This window comes from Erinaceus europaeus, chromosome 3 (assembly GCF_950295315.1).
Source record: "Erinaceus europaeus chromosome 3, mEriEur2.1, whole genome shotgun sequence".
NCBI lineage: Eukaryota > Metazoa > Chordata > Mammalia > Eulipotyphla > Erinaceidae > Erinaceus > Erinaceus europaeus.
Genome location: NC_080164.1, coordinates 97,392,957 through 97,410,234, shown reverse-complemented (window position 1 = coordinate 97,410,234; position 17,278 = coordinate 97,392,957). Strand labels below are relative to the sequence as shown.

Below are 17,278 nucleotides of genomic sequence, written 5' to 3'. Positions count from 1 at the left end.
AAATCGAGAGGGATGGGGGAGACAGTAAGGGAGAGACACCTGCATTACTGCTTCCCCATTTGTGAAGCTTTCTCCTGGCAGGTGGGAAACACTCTTGAACTCTGTTCCTTGAACACTGTAACATGTGCACTTAACCACCCAGCCCCCCAAATTTTCTTAAGATGTCAATAATCAAATATCTTACTTAATATCCAAGTGAAATTCAAATTATACTCTCCCTGTCATTCAAGTAAATACTTAAAGAATAAAAAATAATAAAAGTAATTAGTACTTAAATAGCTAAGGGCTTCGAGGCATTATAGTTATTCTAAGACTGAAATAATGGGCTGTGGTTTGAACTTATTTGCGCTAAATAATTATCCTTAGTTTCTCCTTTCCTACATTTTCAAAGTACTCTTTAATATTATTCCCTAGCAATCAAAGCCGAAATCATGTCAGTTCCCAAGATTTGGCGCAATGGAAACATCTTGTACATTCTCCAAAAAGCCAAGAATGTTTACTAGAATGAAGAGAGAAAGATTTGTTGAGAATAGTTATACATACACACACACACACACACACACACACACACACACACCGAATTTATCATCTCCTGGAAGGCCTGGGAGATTTTTTTTTTTTTTTCTAGTTTCCAAGAGTACGAAATTCGAGGTCAGGCTCAAAGGCCGCCTCCTTCATTGTGCTGGCTGGAGCTCCTCTTTGTACTCAGGTGTAGCCCCTGCGGTCCTCCTCCTGACCCCTCACTGTGCTGCAGCCTCCATTTCTTCAGGGTTCCGGGTCCTGCTCCCTCAGCCATGGAAACTTTCAAACCTCCTTGGTGGCCACCCAGCGCCATGACCTATTGTTGGTTCTCAGCCGCCGCCCGTCCGCCGAAGTACCTGGCGGCGTCCTGTGCACACCTGGGGTGGGGGTGGCACCCCAATGGCCACCCCCAATGTGGGGGCGGGGAGCCCGCTTCCTCCCCAACCCCCCGGCGGTGACTCATCCCCGAGCACCTGCCGCCGGAGGTGAGCCGCCCTGGCTAGGGCTGGAGCTGGGGCTGGGGCAGGGGCAGGGGCAGAGGAAGCGGCCGGGGCGGGGCCGCCAGGTCTTGCAACCCCGCTCCACCCCGCTGGCCCGCCCAGAGCGCGCAGTGCCCCAGCGAGAGCGCACGGTCCCCAGGCCGACACCTGGCCGAGCCCTCGCCGCCCGCCCGCGCCCAGGCCCCGCGTCTCCCGCACGCCAGCCCTCGCCCCTCGCCCCTCGCCTCGGTGCGCACCATGGCGCCCCCCCAGCGCCTCGCTCTCTGGCTCCTGCTAGTGGTGGCGACGGCCTTGGTGGCCGCGGCTCTGAAAGGTGGGGAGCAGCGTCGAGGAGGGCAGCTCTCTGCGCCCGAGGAGTATGGGGTGGGGGTGGTCTGTGCGAGCGGCCGCGGTTTCCCACCCTGGGTGGGACTAGCGGTGGCGGCCCTGAGCGCGGGCGGGAAGGCGCTCACTAGAGGGCTGAAGCGCCAGTGGCGCTGGCTGCTTTGTGCTCCCGGGGGCGGGGGCGGGGGTGGGGGTGGGGGCAGCCGGGATCCGTCGGCCTTGAGACTGCTGGATCGGCGCCTCCCTTCGAGGACGCCTACCCTTCCCCCCGCTGCCCTCCGCTGGCAGCCCCCTGCCCGCCTCTTGTGCGCCCTCGCCTTGCCCGCACCCGCTGCTGCTCGGCTCTGGACTCCGGCGTGGACAGGTGGCGGAGCCACCCGGCGGTTGTGCACCTGCGTGCGAAAGGTCCTCCTGGGCCTTGACCACACTGCATAGAAGGCTCCCCCCCCCTTTTTTTTTAAGGATCATAAAAGTAGTATCAAGATTGTTGTGGGAAATCTAGAAATCTCGATAACCATAAAAAGATTTTGGTTTTTCTAAAAACCGTGATTTCCACTACCTTAGGGAAGAAAGTACCATAATTAACTTGATCTCTAGTTAATTTTTCTTTGAGACATTGCGCAGAACCTAAAAACCGTGCGATTTTATATCTTGTTCCCTTCCCCCATCCACAGCAAATTTCCCATGGCTTGAAAAAAAAAAAAAAAAAAAGACTTAACTGATGAGGGAGCAATCTTAATGTCTCATTATTATCCAAATGTTGAACATGGAGTGTGAATCATTTTTTTTTGTCTTTCTTTTCTGTTTTACTCTGGAATAAACGTGGTTGCTATCTGTTGACTTACGTGTAAGATGGTGGCTAGAAATGAAATAACTATCCATTGGCCAAAGTTTTCTAGAAAGACTCCCCCCACCCCACTTCCACCAACAATTCATTTCACTTCAGCCTGTAGCTAAATCGTCTTAAAATTGTTTTTAAAGGGATGTAGCTACTATAGGATTTATTAAGTCTGTACTTAAATCCTTTTTTGTTTAATTTTCACATAGTTTTAGCATGAAACGTACTTTGAGGAGGTGTAATGCTGCAGAAGATTTTTTAAATATTAGATTTGATTTCTTAAGGGCGGTCATGCTCTTTTTTTTTTTTCTTTTTCTTTTTCTTTTTTTCTTTTCTTCCAGAGCACTGCTCAGCTCTGGCTTGTGGTAGTGCTGGTGATTGAACCTGGGACTGTTAGCGTGTCAGCCATGAAAGTCTTTTTGCATAGCCATTAGCTATCTCCCAGCCTTCTTATTCTTTATCTTTGTGACCCCCAATATTGAATTTCTGCTAGGCAGATTATTACCTAGTTCATATTGACTATAGTTTAAACAAAGGAAATGGAAGGGTAGGAACCAATATAAAAATTATTTGGTTTGTCATGGTAGCTCCGATTTTTAACGACTGCATATTTAGACAAGCACAGAGCAGGTAGACTTGTCAATTGAAAATTAGCACGAACTTTTAAGATAACTGTGGATACAACTACTTAATTGCAACACTCAGCCTCATCTTGAGTACTCTGATTTAATTAAACTAGGAAATCTACATACAGAGGTGCCTCTAAATTCAGTTGAAAATGTAAATAAAATAGCTCAAGGGTTAAAAATGTTTGCTATAAATCCTCAAGCAAGCCATCTCTTATTAGGAAAATGAGGCAAGAGGTGGGGGACTATGAATTATTCACAGACCTTAGAACTGGAACTGTTTATTTTGGGGAAAATAGTAACAAAAGCCGGCAGAATTTTTTCTAGAGGAAAAGGAGCTGAGACTGGGAGTATCATAAAGGCACAATTAGATAAGATTTTGTTTATCTTATTTTTTTTTAATCAGAGCACAGCTTACCTCTGGCTTATAGTAGTCCTGGAGAGTGAACCAGAGACTTCTGAGCTTCAGGCATGAAAGTTTTTGCAAGCTCTCCTGTATTCATTTTTTATTTATGTGTAGAGGGTAGATAGCATAATGGTGATGCAAACAGACTCTCATGCCTGAGACTCCGAAGTCCCAGGTTCAATCCCCCACACCACCATAAGCCAGAGCTGATTAGTATTATGGTTAAAAAAAAAAAGTTTTGTTCACTAGTGGGTGAAGGGAGAGAACCAGAGCATTGCTCTGGCACATTCCATGTTGGGCATTGACTTCAGTACCTTATTCTTGGAGTCCAATGCTTTATCCACTGGACACTTCCTTGGTCCCTGTATTAAGGCTTTGTTTAAATGCTTCTTTGTTTTGTTTTCTTCCTTTAGACTGTGTCTGTGAGAACTACAAACTGACCACAAATTGCTCTGAGAATGACAATGGTCAGTGCCAGTGTACTTCAATAGGTACACAGCATACTGTCACCTGCTCAAAATGTGAGTAGAATCTCATTCCCTTTAAATTTTGTTATGACATGCTTCTTTAATTCATGTGGCTTGATTCATTGGATCAAATCTGAATTATGTTACTTGTCAAAATGGCCTTGGATATGAAGCTTCTCGTCTTTAGAAAGTAATCATGGAAACATGCAAGTCCACAATTATCTTTCCTCCTAGGAGCCTGGAGTTATCTGTTTTATTAAGTATTAAACTACAATTAATTTTTTCAGTTTGACATTAAGTTTCTCTTTCAGTGGCTTCCAAATGTCTGGTGATGAAGGCAGAGATGAATGGGTCAAAGTCTGGGAGAAGAGTGAGACCGGAGGGGGCTATCCAGAATAACGACGGGCTCTACGATCCTGACTGTGATGAGATGGGACTCTTTAAAGCCAAGCAGTGCAATGGCACCACCGCGTGCTGGTGTGTGAACACTGCTGGAGTGAGAAGAACCGATAAGGACTCTGAAATCATCTGTTCCGAAAGAGTGAGAACCTAGTGAGTTGGGGCTTGTTTCTTTTCATGTTTTCCAGATTAATTGAATTATATTTCTTTGAATATGTGATATGATCTTGTGGCATAGGATTGAAAAGGTAGAAAGGGGAGGGGGCAGCATAATGGTTATGCAAACAGACTCTCAAGCCTGAGACTCCAAAGTTCCAGGTTCAGTCTCCACAGCACCATAAGCCAGAGCTGAGTAGTGCTCTGGTAAAGAAAAAGAATAAATAAATGGATAAATAAATAAGTAAATAAAATAGAAAGGGGAGAGAAAGTCAGACACCTGCAGACTTGCTTCACTGCTTGTGAATCGGGATCCTTACGCCAGTCCTTGTGCTTTGCGCCACCTGCACTTAACCCACTGCACTACCACCCAACTCCCAACTCTCTTTTTATTTTTTATTTCTTCCGCTTTTCTCTCCATTTCTCTCTGTGCTATCTAACAACAATGACATCATCAACAACAATAATAACCACTACAATAAAACAACAAGGGCAACAAAAGGGAATAAATAAATAAATATTAAAAAAGAGAGTAGAAAAGAAATGTGTAGGGGCTTGTATGTGAGGTAACTCATCTGGGGAGACTTCTGTTCTGTCATGTGTGCAATCCAGGTTTGAACTCCCTCACTCCCCACAGCACTAGGGAAGTTTTGGTGATTACATTGTCTTTTTTTTAATATTTATTTATTCCTTTTTTGTTGCCCTTGTTTTTTATTGTTGTAATTATTATTGTTGTTATTATTGATGTGGTTGTTATTGGATAGGACAGAGAGAGGAATTGAGAGAGGAGGGGAAGTCAGAGAGGGGGAGAGAAAGACAGACACCTGCAGACCTGCTTCATCACCTTGTGAAGTGACTTCTCTGCAGGTGGGGAGCCGGCTGAACCGGGATCTTTACGCCAGTCCTTGCACTTTGCACCATGTGCGCTTAACCCACTGCGCCACCACCTGGCTCCCCTTACGTTGCCTTTTAAAAAATCATTATAGAGTGGGAGAGAAAAAACCAGAACATGGAAGGCCAGGGATCAAACCCAGGATCTCATGCTTAAGAGTCCAGTACTTGGGGGTCGGGTGGTGGCGCAGCGGGTTAAGCACAGGTGGTGCAAAGCACAAGGACCGGCAAGGATCCCGGTTGGAGCCCGTGGCTCCCCACCTGCAGGGGAGTTAGTTGCTTCACAGGAGGTGAAGCAGGTCTGCAGATGTCTTTCTCTCCCCCTCTCTGTCTTCCCTCCTCTCTCCATTTCTCTCTGTCCTATCCAACAATAACGACATCAATAACAATAACTACAACAATAAAAAACAAGGGCAACAGAAAGGGAATAAATAAATATTAAAAATTAAAAAAAAAAAAGAGTCTAGTACTTTACCCACTGTGCCAACTCCTAGGACACAGTGATTGTGTTATCTTTTCCTCTCTCTTTTTGTCTCCAGGGTTGTCATAGGCTTGGTACCTGCACTATGAATCCACTGCTCCTAGAGGCCATTTCTCCCCCCATTTTTGTTGCCCATGTTGTTGTTATTGTTGTTATTGCTGTTGTTGTTGGATGAGGGAGATACTTATGAATGATGGGGGGGGGTCAAGAGAGAAACCAAGGACACATCTACACAAATCCTTTTTTTGTTAACACTAACTTAACTCCACTTGGGTATTTTAGTTTTAGCTTCTGAGGAAAATAATTTAAAAGGTTAAATTGTTATAACAACCAATATTGTCTTTATACAGCTGGATCATCATTGAACTAAAACACAAAGCCAGAGAAACACCTTTTGAAGTTGAAAGTTTGAAGAGGTAAGTTCTATTAAATGCATTATGTTTACATAGTTGGTGCTCAAATCTATGCTTATGGCTTTAGAAATCCAAAAGAGTCGGGTGGTAATGCAGTGAGTTTAGCACACATGGCGCAAAGTGCAAGGACTGGCGTAAGGATTTCGGTTCGAGCTTCCAGCTCCCCACCTTCAAGGGAGTCGCTTCACAAGGTGGTGAAGCAGGTCTGCAGGTGTCTGTCTTTCTCTCCCCTCTCTGTCTTCCCCTCCTCTCTCCATTTCTCTCTGTCCTATCTAACATCAACAACTACAACAACAATAAAAACAACAAGGGCAACAAAAAGGAAATAAATATTTTTTAAAAATTATTTATTTATTCCCTTTTGCTGCCCTTGTTGCTTTAGTGTTGTAATTATTATTGTATCATTGTTGCCTGTCTTTGTTGTTGGATAGGTCAGAGAGAAAAAGGGGGGCGGGTGATGGTGCACCAGGTTAACTGCACATAGTGTGAAGCTCAGGGGCTGGAGAAAGGATCCCTTTTCACAAGAGGTGAAGCAGGTCTGCAGGTGTCTCTCTGTCTCTCCCCCTCTCTGTCTTCCCCTCCTCTCTCCATTTTTCTCTGTCCTATCCAACAACAATGACATCAATAATAGCTACAACAATAAAACAGCAAGGGCAAACAAAAGGGAATAAATAAATAAATAAATAAATAAATCCAAAAGAGGGGGCCAGGGGGTAGCTCATTGGATTAATTGCACATGGTGCAAAGTTCAAGGACCAATGTAAGGATACTGGCTTCACAAGCTGTGAAGCAGGTTTTCAGGTGTATATCTTTCCTCCTCTCTGAAAAAGAAGGCACTTTTTTAAATAATTTTTTTTCATTTATTCCTTTTTGTTGCCATTGTTGTTTTATTGTTGTAGTTATTATATTGTTATTGATGTCATCATTGTTGGATAGGACAGAGAGAAATGGAAAGAAGAGGGGAAGACAGGGGGAGAGAGAAAGATAGACACCTGCAGACCTGCTTCACTGCTTGTGAACCGACCCCCTGCAAGTGGGGAGCCAGGGGGCTCTAATCGGGATCCTTACACAAGTCTTTGCGCATTGCATAATGTGCACTTAACTCACTGCACTACCGCCCGGCTCCCTCAAAAAAACTTTCTCATCTGAAGTTCCTAAAGTCCCAGGCTCAATTCCTTACACCTCCTTAAGCAAGAGCTGAGCAGTCTGGTTAAATAAATAAATAAAATAGAATTAAAGAACACTGAAATTGCAACCATAGTATAAATGCCTGTAATTACCCTTCACTCAGTCACTGATAAACACTTTGCCATATTTTCCTTTTCTAGCTGTATGTTTTTGTGCAAAATGTGTACTTGCTATGTCTAAGTATGCATACTTTTTTTAAATACCAAAGCCATTTGAAAGCAAGTTGTACTTCATTGTTTTTTGTTTGTTTGTTTGTTTTTTGTTTTTTATAACCGAGCACCGATGAGCTCTGGTTTACGGTGGTTAGGGGGATTGAACCTGGGACTTTGGAGCCTCAGGCATGACAGTCTGTTTGAATAACCATTATGCTATCTACCCCTGCCATTGTGTTTTTTACATTGTGACTTTCTTTTTTGTAACTATTATACAATTATCAGATTTGGAAATTTCACATTACACCATATTGTGTTGGGTTTTTTAAAAATTTATTTGTTTTTCTCCCCATCTCTTCCATCTTCCTTTTCTTCTTTCTTTCTTCCTTCCTTTCTTTTTTTTATTATCTTTATTTATTTGTTGGATAGAGACAGCCAGAAATCGAGGAGGGGGGAATAGAGAGGAAAAGAAACAGAGACACCTGCAGCACTGCTTCACCACTCATGAAGCTTTCCCCCTGCAGGTGGGGACAGGGACTAGAACCTGGGCCCTTGCACATTGTAACATGTGCGCTCAACCAGGTGTTATTAATTTTAGTCTCATTTAATATAGAACATGGTTTTTATCTGACCCTTCATCTCACTGATTTTTTTTTTCCAGAGAAAGAGACAGAGAAGGTGGGATAGAGGGAGGAGAAATACAACGATTGTTTGACAGGTGTTGTGGAGCTCTTATGGTATAGATTGGACTCTAATAGATATGAAAGATGGTATATAATACACATAAGTAGGTATACTATATCTCATGGCATAACCTGAGCTAGAACCCAGGGCTTTGTGTTTAGCAAGGTACACACCTAACTAGATGAGCTGTCAGTGATGAAAACACAATCAGAGTATCACTCTGGCATATGCAGTGCTGGGCATCAAACTTGGGATCCTATGCCTGCAAGTCCAGCCCTCCAACTGCTATGAACCTGTGACCCTCCTGACTGCCCGACACTGATTTTATGTATTTGCTGTGTAATACATAACAGTGAGTGTGTATAAATCAGAACATCATGCTGCCACATGTGATATTGGGAATTGAACTTGGGGCCTCATGCTTCTATTTTATTTTACATTTTGTTTATATTTTAATTAACTTGTTTTAGATAGAGATCTAAAAGAAAGGAGGGGGAGAGAGAGAGAGACTTGCTGCATTGTTTCACCACTATTGAAGCTTCCCTCTGTAGGTGGGGACTGAGGACTTGAACCTGGGTCCTTGTGCAAGGTAATATGTGTGTTCTACTGAGTGCCCCTCCACCTGGCCCCTGGGACCTCATGCTTTTAAGTTCAACATTAGCCACTTTGCCACCTTGTAGGCTGCTGACATTGGTTAAATTGGAACTGAACAATTTTAGCACTGATGAGTAATGACTCTAGCCTGAATCAGTTATTATAACAGTTGCAAAAGAACATAAAATCCTTAGCAAGCTTTACTAGGGATAATTCTAGATTTTGAGCATTTGCTTAGTTAGAAGAAGTACTTCTTAATGTTGTACAGTGCACATAATTAAAACATGAAATTTTAATTATTTACAGTGCGCTCAAGCAGGTAATCACATCTCGTTATCAACTGGATCCAAAATATATCACAAATATTGTGGTAAGATTTTTATTTTTTAATTTTTTAAATCAATGTTGTTGATGGGACAGTATGACTTAGTTGTGATTTGGTAGTGCTCACATCTGGGTAACATTTTCAATCTTGGACACTCAGTGTAAGTTTTCTTTTTTTTTTCCTACTGTGGCCTTGGAGATACTTCAGTTTGCCTTAAAGAAAATGTACTGTCTGCCTAACACATGCTAGTTTCTACCCTGGAAAGCCTCTGTTACTTTCATTACATATTTACATTAAGATGCAAACCATGTTCTCATTTATGGATCAAGCTCTTCCTTAACTATTTCAACTCTGGTGGTTGGAAAATGACTGAATAGTGTGGTGGAACTCTTAAGATAATATAGTCTTAAATGTTTTCTAAATTTAAACTTTTTAAATAATTGTATTTAAAAAGTTTAAATTTAGAGTTGGGCAGTAGTGCAACAGGAGTCACTTTACAAGCGGTAAAGCAGTTCTGCAGGTGTCTTTCTCTCCCCCTCTCTGTCTTCCCTTCCTCTCTCCATTTCTCTCTGTCCTATCCAACAACGACATCAATAACAACAACTATAATTACAACAATAAAACTACAATAAGGGAAACAAAAAGGGAATAAATAAGTAAATTTAAAAAAATTTTAAATGTATTTATTGGGAGTCGGGTGGTAGCGCAGCAGTTAAGTGCACGTGGCGCAAAGCGCAGGGACTGGCATAAGGATCCCGGTTCGAGCTCCTGGCTCCCCACCTGCAGGGGAGTCGCTTCACAGGCGGTGAGGCAGGTCTGCAGGTGTCTGTCTTTCTCTCCCCCTCTCTGTCTTCCCCTCCTCTCTCCATTTCTTTCTGTCCTATCCAACAATGACAACATCAATAACAACAGCAACAATAATAATAAAACATTGTATTTATTATTTGATAGGACAGAGAAAAACTAATAGGGAAGGAGGGACAGAGAGACACCTGCAGCCGTGCTTCACCACACATGAAGCTTTTCCCCTGCAGGTGGGGGCCAAGGGCTTGAACCCAGATCCTTATGCACGCTAACATGTGTACTTAACCAGGTGCACCAATGCCTGGCCCCTAGAGTAAAACTTAAAATACACACATAAATATGGGACTGGAGAAATAGCCTAATGGCTATGCAAGTGACTTAAGCCTTAGGTTCTGAGTTCTCAGGTTCAGTCCTTATCACAACTATAAACCAGAGCTTAGCAGTGCTCTGGTAAGAAATAAAAGAAGATTAATAATAAAATACACACACACACACACACACACACATATATATAAGTATATAAAACAAAAAGTTGAAATATTTTTCTTCCTTAAACCAAGACATAGCAAATGCATGCTATTTACATTGCCAATTATATTTCTTTAGCCGTTTAATATTTATTTACTTACTTTTGTTGCCCTTGTTGGTTTTTATTGTTGTTGTAATTATTGTTGTTATTGATGTCGTCGTTGTTGGGTAGGACAGAGAGAAATAGAGAGAGGAGGGGAAGACAGAGGGAAAGATAGACACCTGCAGATTTGCTTCACCGCCTGTGAAGCGACTCCCCTGCAGGTGGGAAGCCTGGGGGCTTGATCCGGACCCTTATGCTGGTCCTTGCCCTTCATGCCACGTGCACTTAACCCGCTGCACTACAGTCCAACTCCCTTCTTTAGCCATTTAAAGTAGTTCTAACCAAGTAGATTACATTACTTCTTTATTAAGAATTTTAATTTGGGGCCGGGTGGTGGCGCACCTGGTTGAGCACACATATTATATAGTGCACAAGGACCCAGGTTCGAGTCCCCGGTCCCCACCTGCAGGAGGAAAGCTTTGTGAGTGGTAAAGCAGTGCTGCAGATGTCTCTCTGCCTTTCTTCCTCTCTATCCCCTCCCCTTCCCTCTCGATTTCTGGCTGTCTCTATCCAATAAATACATAAAGGTAATAAAAAAAATTTTTTAAGGATTTATTCAATTTATAGGAAAACTAGATTGTTGTTCCAGTGCATGCAGTACTGGAGATAGAACTGAAGGGATATACGTGATCTGGGCTTTACAGCTTAACTACTTCTCCAGTTGCTAAGATTATTTAAAATCTTTTCAGAAGAAAATTTTCCAGGTGGGGGAGATAGCATAATGGTTATGCAACCCAGCTCTCATGCCTGAGACTCCCAGGTCCCAGGTTCAATCACCTGCACCACCATAAACCAGAGCTGAACAGTACACTGGCCTAAAATAAAATAAAAATGCATTTTAATTATCTTTGGCCATATTGCTGTCTTATTTCCCTTGGATATATTTAGAGGTCCCTCAAATACTATTTAATTTTGCCACCAACGGTATTACTGCAACTTGGGTCCCACATAATGATTCCTTTTGCTGCTGGTGGGGTTTTTTGTTTTGTTTTGTTTTTTTCCCTCTTACTACAGGGAAAGACAGACAAGAGACACCTGCAATAGTGCTCCTCCTCTCTGAAGGTGGAAATAACTTGGGACTTGAAACTGGGTTCTCCACACGGTAATGTGTGGACTCCTCTGGGTACACCATCACCCAGCCCCCACAGAGGTCATTTTAATTATTAGTAATGAAGTCAACTATCCACTAGTGGAATGGGAACACATACTGATTATAGAAAATCAAACATTGGGGAGGGGTAGATAGCATAATGGTTATGCAAACAGACTCTCATGCCTGAGGCTCCAAAGTCCCAGGTTCAATCACCTGCACCACCATAAGTAGAGCTGAGCAGTGCCCTGGTAAAAAAAAAAAAGACAAAAGAAAATCAAACATTGTATATTGTGGGGTATTAATGTTTTCACAGTATATTGGATATATAAGTAATACTTTTTTTCTTTTTAACCCCAGTATGAGAATGATATTATCACTATTGATCTGGTACAAAACTCCTCTCAAAAAACCCAAAGTGATGTGGACATAGCTGATGTGGCCTATTATTTTGAAAAAGATGTAAGTAGATCTTTATTTTGAAATAGAATGTCACCTAACATGTTTCAATGAGTTTCTTGATGTATTTCTCCACCTACAGATCAAACATAGGTCTATTTTTGAAAGCCTCTTGTGCTACAAATAATTCTGTTCTCTTTGTTGCTCACATCTACCTTTCTGATTTTATTTTTTTTATTTATACTTAAATATATATATTTAAAAGAGAGTGGAGGAGAGAGAACCAGACCATCACTGTGGTATATGCAGTATTTATAACCATTCCCTATTATAATTTTCATGAGTAAGATCCTATGTAAGGTAGGCTGTGTAATTGATGTAATTAAAATAGTTCATTAAAAGTTAGTGTTCAAGGCTGGGGAGACAACATAATGGTTATGCAAAAAAAAACTTTAATGCCTGAGGCTCTAAAGTCCCAGGTTCAATCCCTAGCACCACCATAAATCAGAGTTGAACAGTGCTCTGGTTGTTATCTGTGTCTTTGTCACTAAAAAAATTTTTTTTTTTTAAAAGATTGATTTAGAAAAATTAGTGTTGGGCGGGGGTAGATAGTGTAATGGTTATGCAAAGAGACTCTCATGCCTGATGCTCCGAAGTCCCAGGTTCAATCCCCTACACCACCGTAAGCCAGAGCTGAACAGTGCTCTGGTGTTTCTCTCTGTGTCTTTCTGTCTCTGCATCTCTCTCAATAAATAAATAAATGAATAAAATAATAATTAAAAATAAAAATAAATTAGTATTTATCATGAGATATACAATGAAATCTAGGATTTGCTTCAAAGTAATCTGACTGATGGGAGGCGAGATAGAAGGGGGGAGAATAGATCAGGGAAGGTTGCCTAAGTGTTTATATTGTTGCATCTAAGTGATAGGCCTATCAACTTCTTAAGTATTACAAATTGCTTTTTACCCCCCTTTTCAACATAGGTTAAAGATGAATCCTTGTTCTTTTCCAAAAAAATGGACCTGACAGTGAATGGGGAGCAACTAAATCTGGATCCTGGTCGAACCCTGATTTTCTATGTTGATGAAAAACCGCCTGAATTTTCCATGCAGGGTCTACAGGCTGGTATTATTGCTGTCATTGTGGTTGTGACAATAGCAATTATTGCTGGAATAGTTGTGCTGGTGAGTCTAAAAATAAGTAATTTTATTTATGGAAGGGTGTATTTTCTTTAAAAAAAAAAAAAAGTGATTTTTGCCATCACTGTAAACTAGAGATAAGCAGTGCTTTGGTTCATATTTAATGTTTACTTCCATCGTTTTAAAATTTTATTATTTCTTTATTGGATAGAGACAGAAATTGGGAGGAAAAGGGGACTTGTGGAGAGAAGGAGACACTTGCAGCCCTGCCTCACCATTTGTGAAGCATTCCCGGGGGCCTGAATCTGGGTTCTTGAGCATTGTAACTAGGAGCTGAGCAACTCTATCTGGCCCTTCGTGATCTGGCTTACAGCAAAAACCCAAAAAACAAACTACCTTTGTACCAAATGAAAACGTCTTTATTTTTGTCATTCTCCATAGTGACTGAATCAGTTACATTTATGATCCTTTTTATTTATTTATTTATTTATTTCAAGATTTGTTTATTAATGAAAGGAAGAAGATTTTGACCCTTGGTGTTTACATGTGCTACAGTGATGATATGGTTCTTTTCCTCCCTCTTTCTTGTTAATAGATAAATAAGTGTTTGATAAGGGGGGGGCAAAATAGCTGCTTCCGTGGTAGTGTGCTGCTTTGCCACGTGTGACCCAGATTTGAGCCTAGCCTTCTGCCACACTGGAGGGAGCTTTCTGTGCTGTGGTCCCTGTCTCTTTATCTTTCTCTCTACTTGAAAAAGTCATCTAAGGGAGGAACGGGAGGTGGCAGGTGCAGCACAAAGCTTAAGGATCCCAGTTTGAGCTCCCGGTTCCACATCTGGGGGTGGGGGGTGTTACTTCACAAGTGAAGCAGGTCTGCAGGTGTCCTTACCCTCTCCCTCTCCCCCTTCCCCTCCCTTTCTTCCCCCCCCCTTTGCCTCCAGGGTTATTGTTGGGGCTTGGTGCCTGCACTAGGAATCCACTGCTCCTGTAGGCCATTTTTCCCATTTTGTTGCCTTTGTTGTTACCCTTGTTGTTGTTATTATTATTGTAGTCATTGCAGCTGTTGTTGTTGGATAGAACAGAGAGAAATTGAGAGTGGAAGGGAGATAGAGAGGGGGAGAGAAAGACACCTGAAGACCTGCTTCACTGCCCGTGAAGCCACCCCCCTGAAGGTGGGGAGCTGGGGGCTCGAACCCGGATCTTTACGCTTGTCCTCACTCTTTGTGCAGTGTGCATGCCGCCCAACCCCCCCCCCCATCTCCCCCTCTCGTCTCAATTTCTCTCTGTCCTATCAAAAGAAAAAATGTCGAAAAAACAATGGCCACAGGAGGAGTGGTTTAGATGCAGGCATCAAGCCCCAGCGATAACCCTGGAGGCAAAAAAAAAAAAAAGTCATCTGGAATCCTAGGTGATGATGATGATAACAATGTCTATGGATAGATGTTAAGGTTTAATATGTTAAGATAGGAATCATGGCTATTAAAAACATACACATTAACTCAGATGAACATTTGGATATCAGTCTTAAAATACTAACCATTTTTCTTGCATTCAGGTCATTTCCAGAAGAAACAGATCAACGAAGTATGAGAAAGCTGAGGTAAATTGATTATTCAAATAAATGTTCTTGTCTGATCATTTCTAATAATCACAATCACTGTATCTTCCTAGATACTGAAAGGTCTTATGTACACTAAAGTCCCTTTACAATATAGTCTTTAAGGCCTTAGAGACATTCTTACAGGAGTGTTAGCCAAAATTCTCTTGTAAGAGTTTATGGTAGACCACTTTACATTGAGTCATCATAGGGCAGGGGTAGATAGCATAATGGTTATGCAAAAAGACTCATGCTTGAGGCTCTGAAGTCCTAGGTTCAATCCCTGCACCATCATAAAGCAAAACAGATCAGTGTTCTGTTAAAAAAAAGGGGGGTGAGAGATACTATAATGGTTATGCAAAGAAAGAGACTCTCATGCCTGAGACTCCAGAGTCCCAGTTTCAATCCCCTGCATCACCATAAGCCAGAGCTAAGTTGTGCTCTGGTAAAAAAAAAAAAAAAAAAAAAAAAAAAGTTACATCATAGAATAGAGGGTAGGAGGTCTGATTTTTTTCATATCAGTTTGATCACTTTCTATCTGGGAAGTTATTTGATTAGTTTTAAGCCTTCCAGGTGTCCTTATCTGTAAAATGGAATGACAGCATAAACTTATTGTAAAGATTAAAGTAGTCACATAGAAGGAGTCTGGCGGTAGCGCAGCGGCTTAAGCGCACGTTTTGCAAAGTGCAAGAACTGGTGGAACAATCCTGGTTCAAGCCCCCGGCTCCCCAACCTGCAGGGGAGTCACTTCACAAACAGTGAAGCAGGTCTGCAGGTGTCTATCTTTCTCTCCTCCTCTCTGACTTCCCCTCCTCTTTCCATTTCTCTCTCTCCTATCCAACAACAAAGACAGGCAACAATAATACAATAATAATTACAACAATAAAGCAACAAGGGCAGCAAAAGGGAATAAATAAATAATTTAAAAAAATATTTATTTCCTTTTTGTTGCCCTTGTTGTTTTTATTGTTGTTGTAGTTATTGTTGTTAGATAGGACAGAGATGGAGAGAGGAGGGGAAGACAGAGAGGGAAGAGAAAGACAGATACCTGCAGACCTACTTCACCACCTGTGAAGTGACTCCCCTGCAGGTGGGGAACCGGGGGCTGGAACCGGGATCCTTACACCGGTCCTTGCACTTTGCGCCACATGCGCTTAACCCGCTGTGCTACCACCGGACTCCCGAATAAATAAATTTTTTAAAAAACTTAAAATTTTTTTTTTAATTATTAGTCACATAGCAAAATGTCTATCAGCAGTAGTTTTTATCATCTTGTCTCAGTTGTGCTTATAATTAATTGTGGGGCCTAGGATAAGCCATTTATTTCTGGACTTAATTATCTCACCTGCAAAATAAAACAGAATTAATGGGGGGGGGGCTGGTCGGCAGTGGCGCACCCAGTTAAATTTGCACAATTTACCAAGAATAAAAACCTGAGTTCAAGCCCTTACTCCTCATCTTTGGGGGGGAGGCTCCACTTCATGAGTGGTGAAGCAAGTCTGCAGGTATATTTCTGTCTCCCATTCCTCTCTTAATTTCTATCCTATCTAATAAAAATTAGAAGAAAAGAAAATGAATTGGTTCTTTTTTTTCCTATTTTAAAATTTTCTTTATTGAAGAATTAATGTTTTACATTCAACAGTAAATACAATAGTTTGTACATGCATAACATTTCTCAGTTTTCCATATAACAGTACAACCCCCACTAGGTCCTCTGTCATCCTTCTTGGATCTGTATTCTCCCCACCCACCCAATCCTTCTGTTTCTGACTTATTTTACTTAACATGAATTTTTCAAGGTCCATCCAAGATCGGCTGAAACCGGTGAAGTCACCATTTTTTATAGCTGAGTAGTATTCCATTGGAATTGGTTCTTTCTAGTTTTAAAATGTTATCATGTGTAGTGTGTGCTCTTTGTAAACTATTCTCAGAATGAACAAAAATTTAGAAAGTAAACTTGCTTTCTCTCTTTTTTTTCCTTGCTTAGATAAAAGAAATGAATGAGATGCATAGGGAACGAAATGCATAATTTGAAGAGCCCAACTTCAAGAAGTAAATTTAGCAAGCAACTAAGATTACAAATATATGAGCATGGGACAAAGAAGACTTGACTACTGTTTTGTTAGTTAACATCATCTATGTGTGGTAGTAAAACCTGTACTCAAACATACACAGCTTGAAATTGAGTTCATCAACCCTAAAGTTTGACCTAAAGTCAGTTATGATGTAAAACAGATGATCTTGCACTGCATAGTTTAAATTACACATTATACTGACAAGTGCATTAAATTTGTATTCACAGTAGAGTCTGAATGCCTACTGTCTTTTCCATCTGTGATCAAAATCTGCCGTTCTATTACTTTGTCTTGTACATATAAACCTTTTTTATGAACTATGAAATAAAACATTTAAAAACTGAATTTCCTAACTTTGGATCATGTTGCCTAAATTTATAATATACACAAAGTTTATTTATTACATGAGGAAGAATCAGAACATTATTCAAGCATGTGTATGCCGGGTTTCAAATTCAAGATTTTAGTGGTCTGGGAGGTGATGCAGTGGATAAAGCATCAGACTTATAAGCCTGATGCTTTGAGTTCAATCCCCGGCAGCACATATGCCAGAGTGATGCTCTGGTTCTCTTGT

The 17,278-nt window shown here is 41.3% G+C and overlaps 1 protein-coding gene across 1 annotated transcript; it reads left to right on the top strand.

The window, feature by feature from the left end:
* The first annotated feature begins 1,083 nt into the window (after positions 1-1,083).
* EPCAM (epithelial cell adhesion molecule) lies at positions 1,084-17,049 on the top strand. The gene is made up of 9 exons (XM_007534267.3): positions 1,084-1,335; positions 3,630-3,737; positions 3,995-4,235; positions 5,961-6,026; positions 8,948-9,011; positions 11,852-11,953; positions 12,878-13,078; positions 14,588-14,632; positions 16,617-17,049. Exons 1-9 carry the CDS (start codon positions 1,260-1,262, stop codon positions 16,656-16,658), a joined length of 945 nt encoding a protein of 314 aa, XP_007534329.1. The 5' UTR covers positions 1,084-1,259; the 3' UTR covers positions 16,659-17,049.
* Positions 17,050-17,278: the final 229 nt, after the last annotated feature.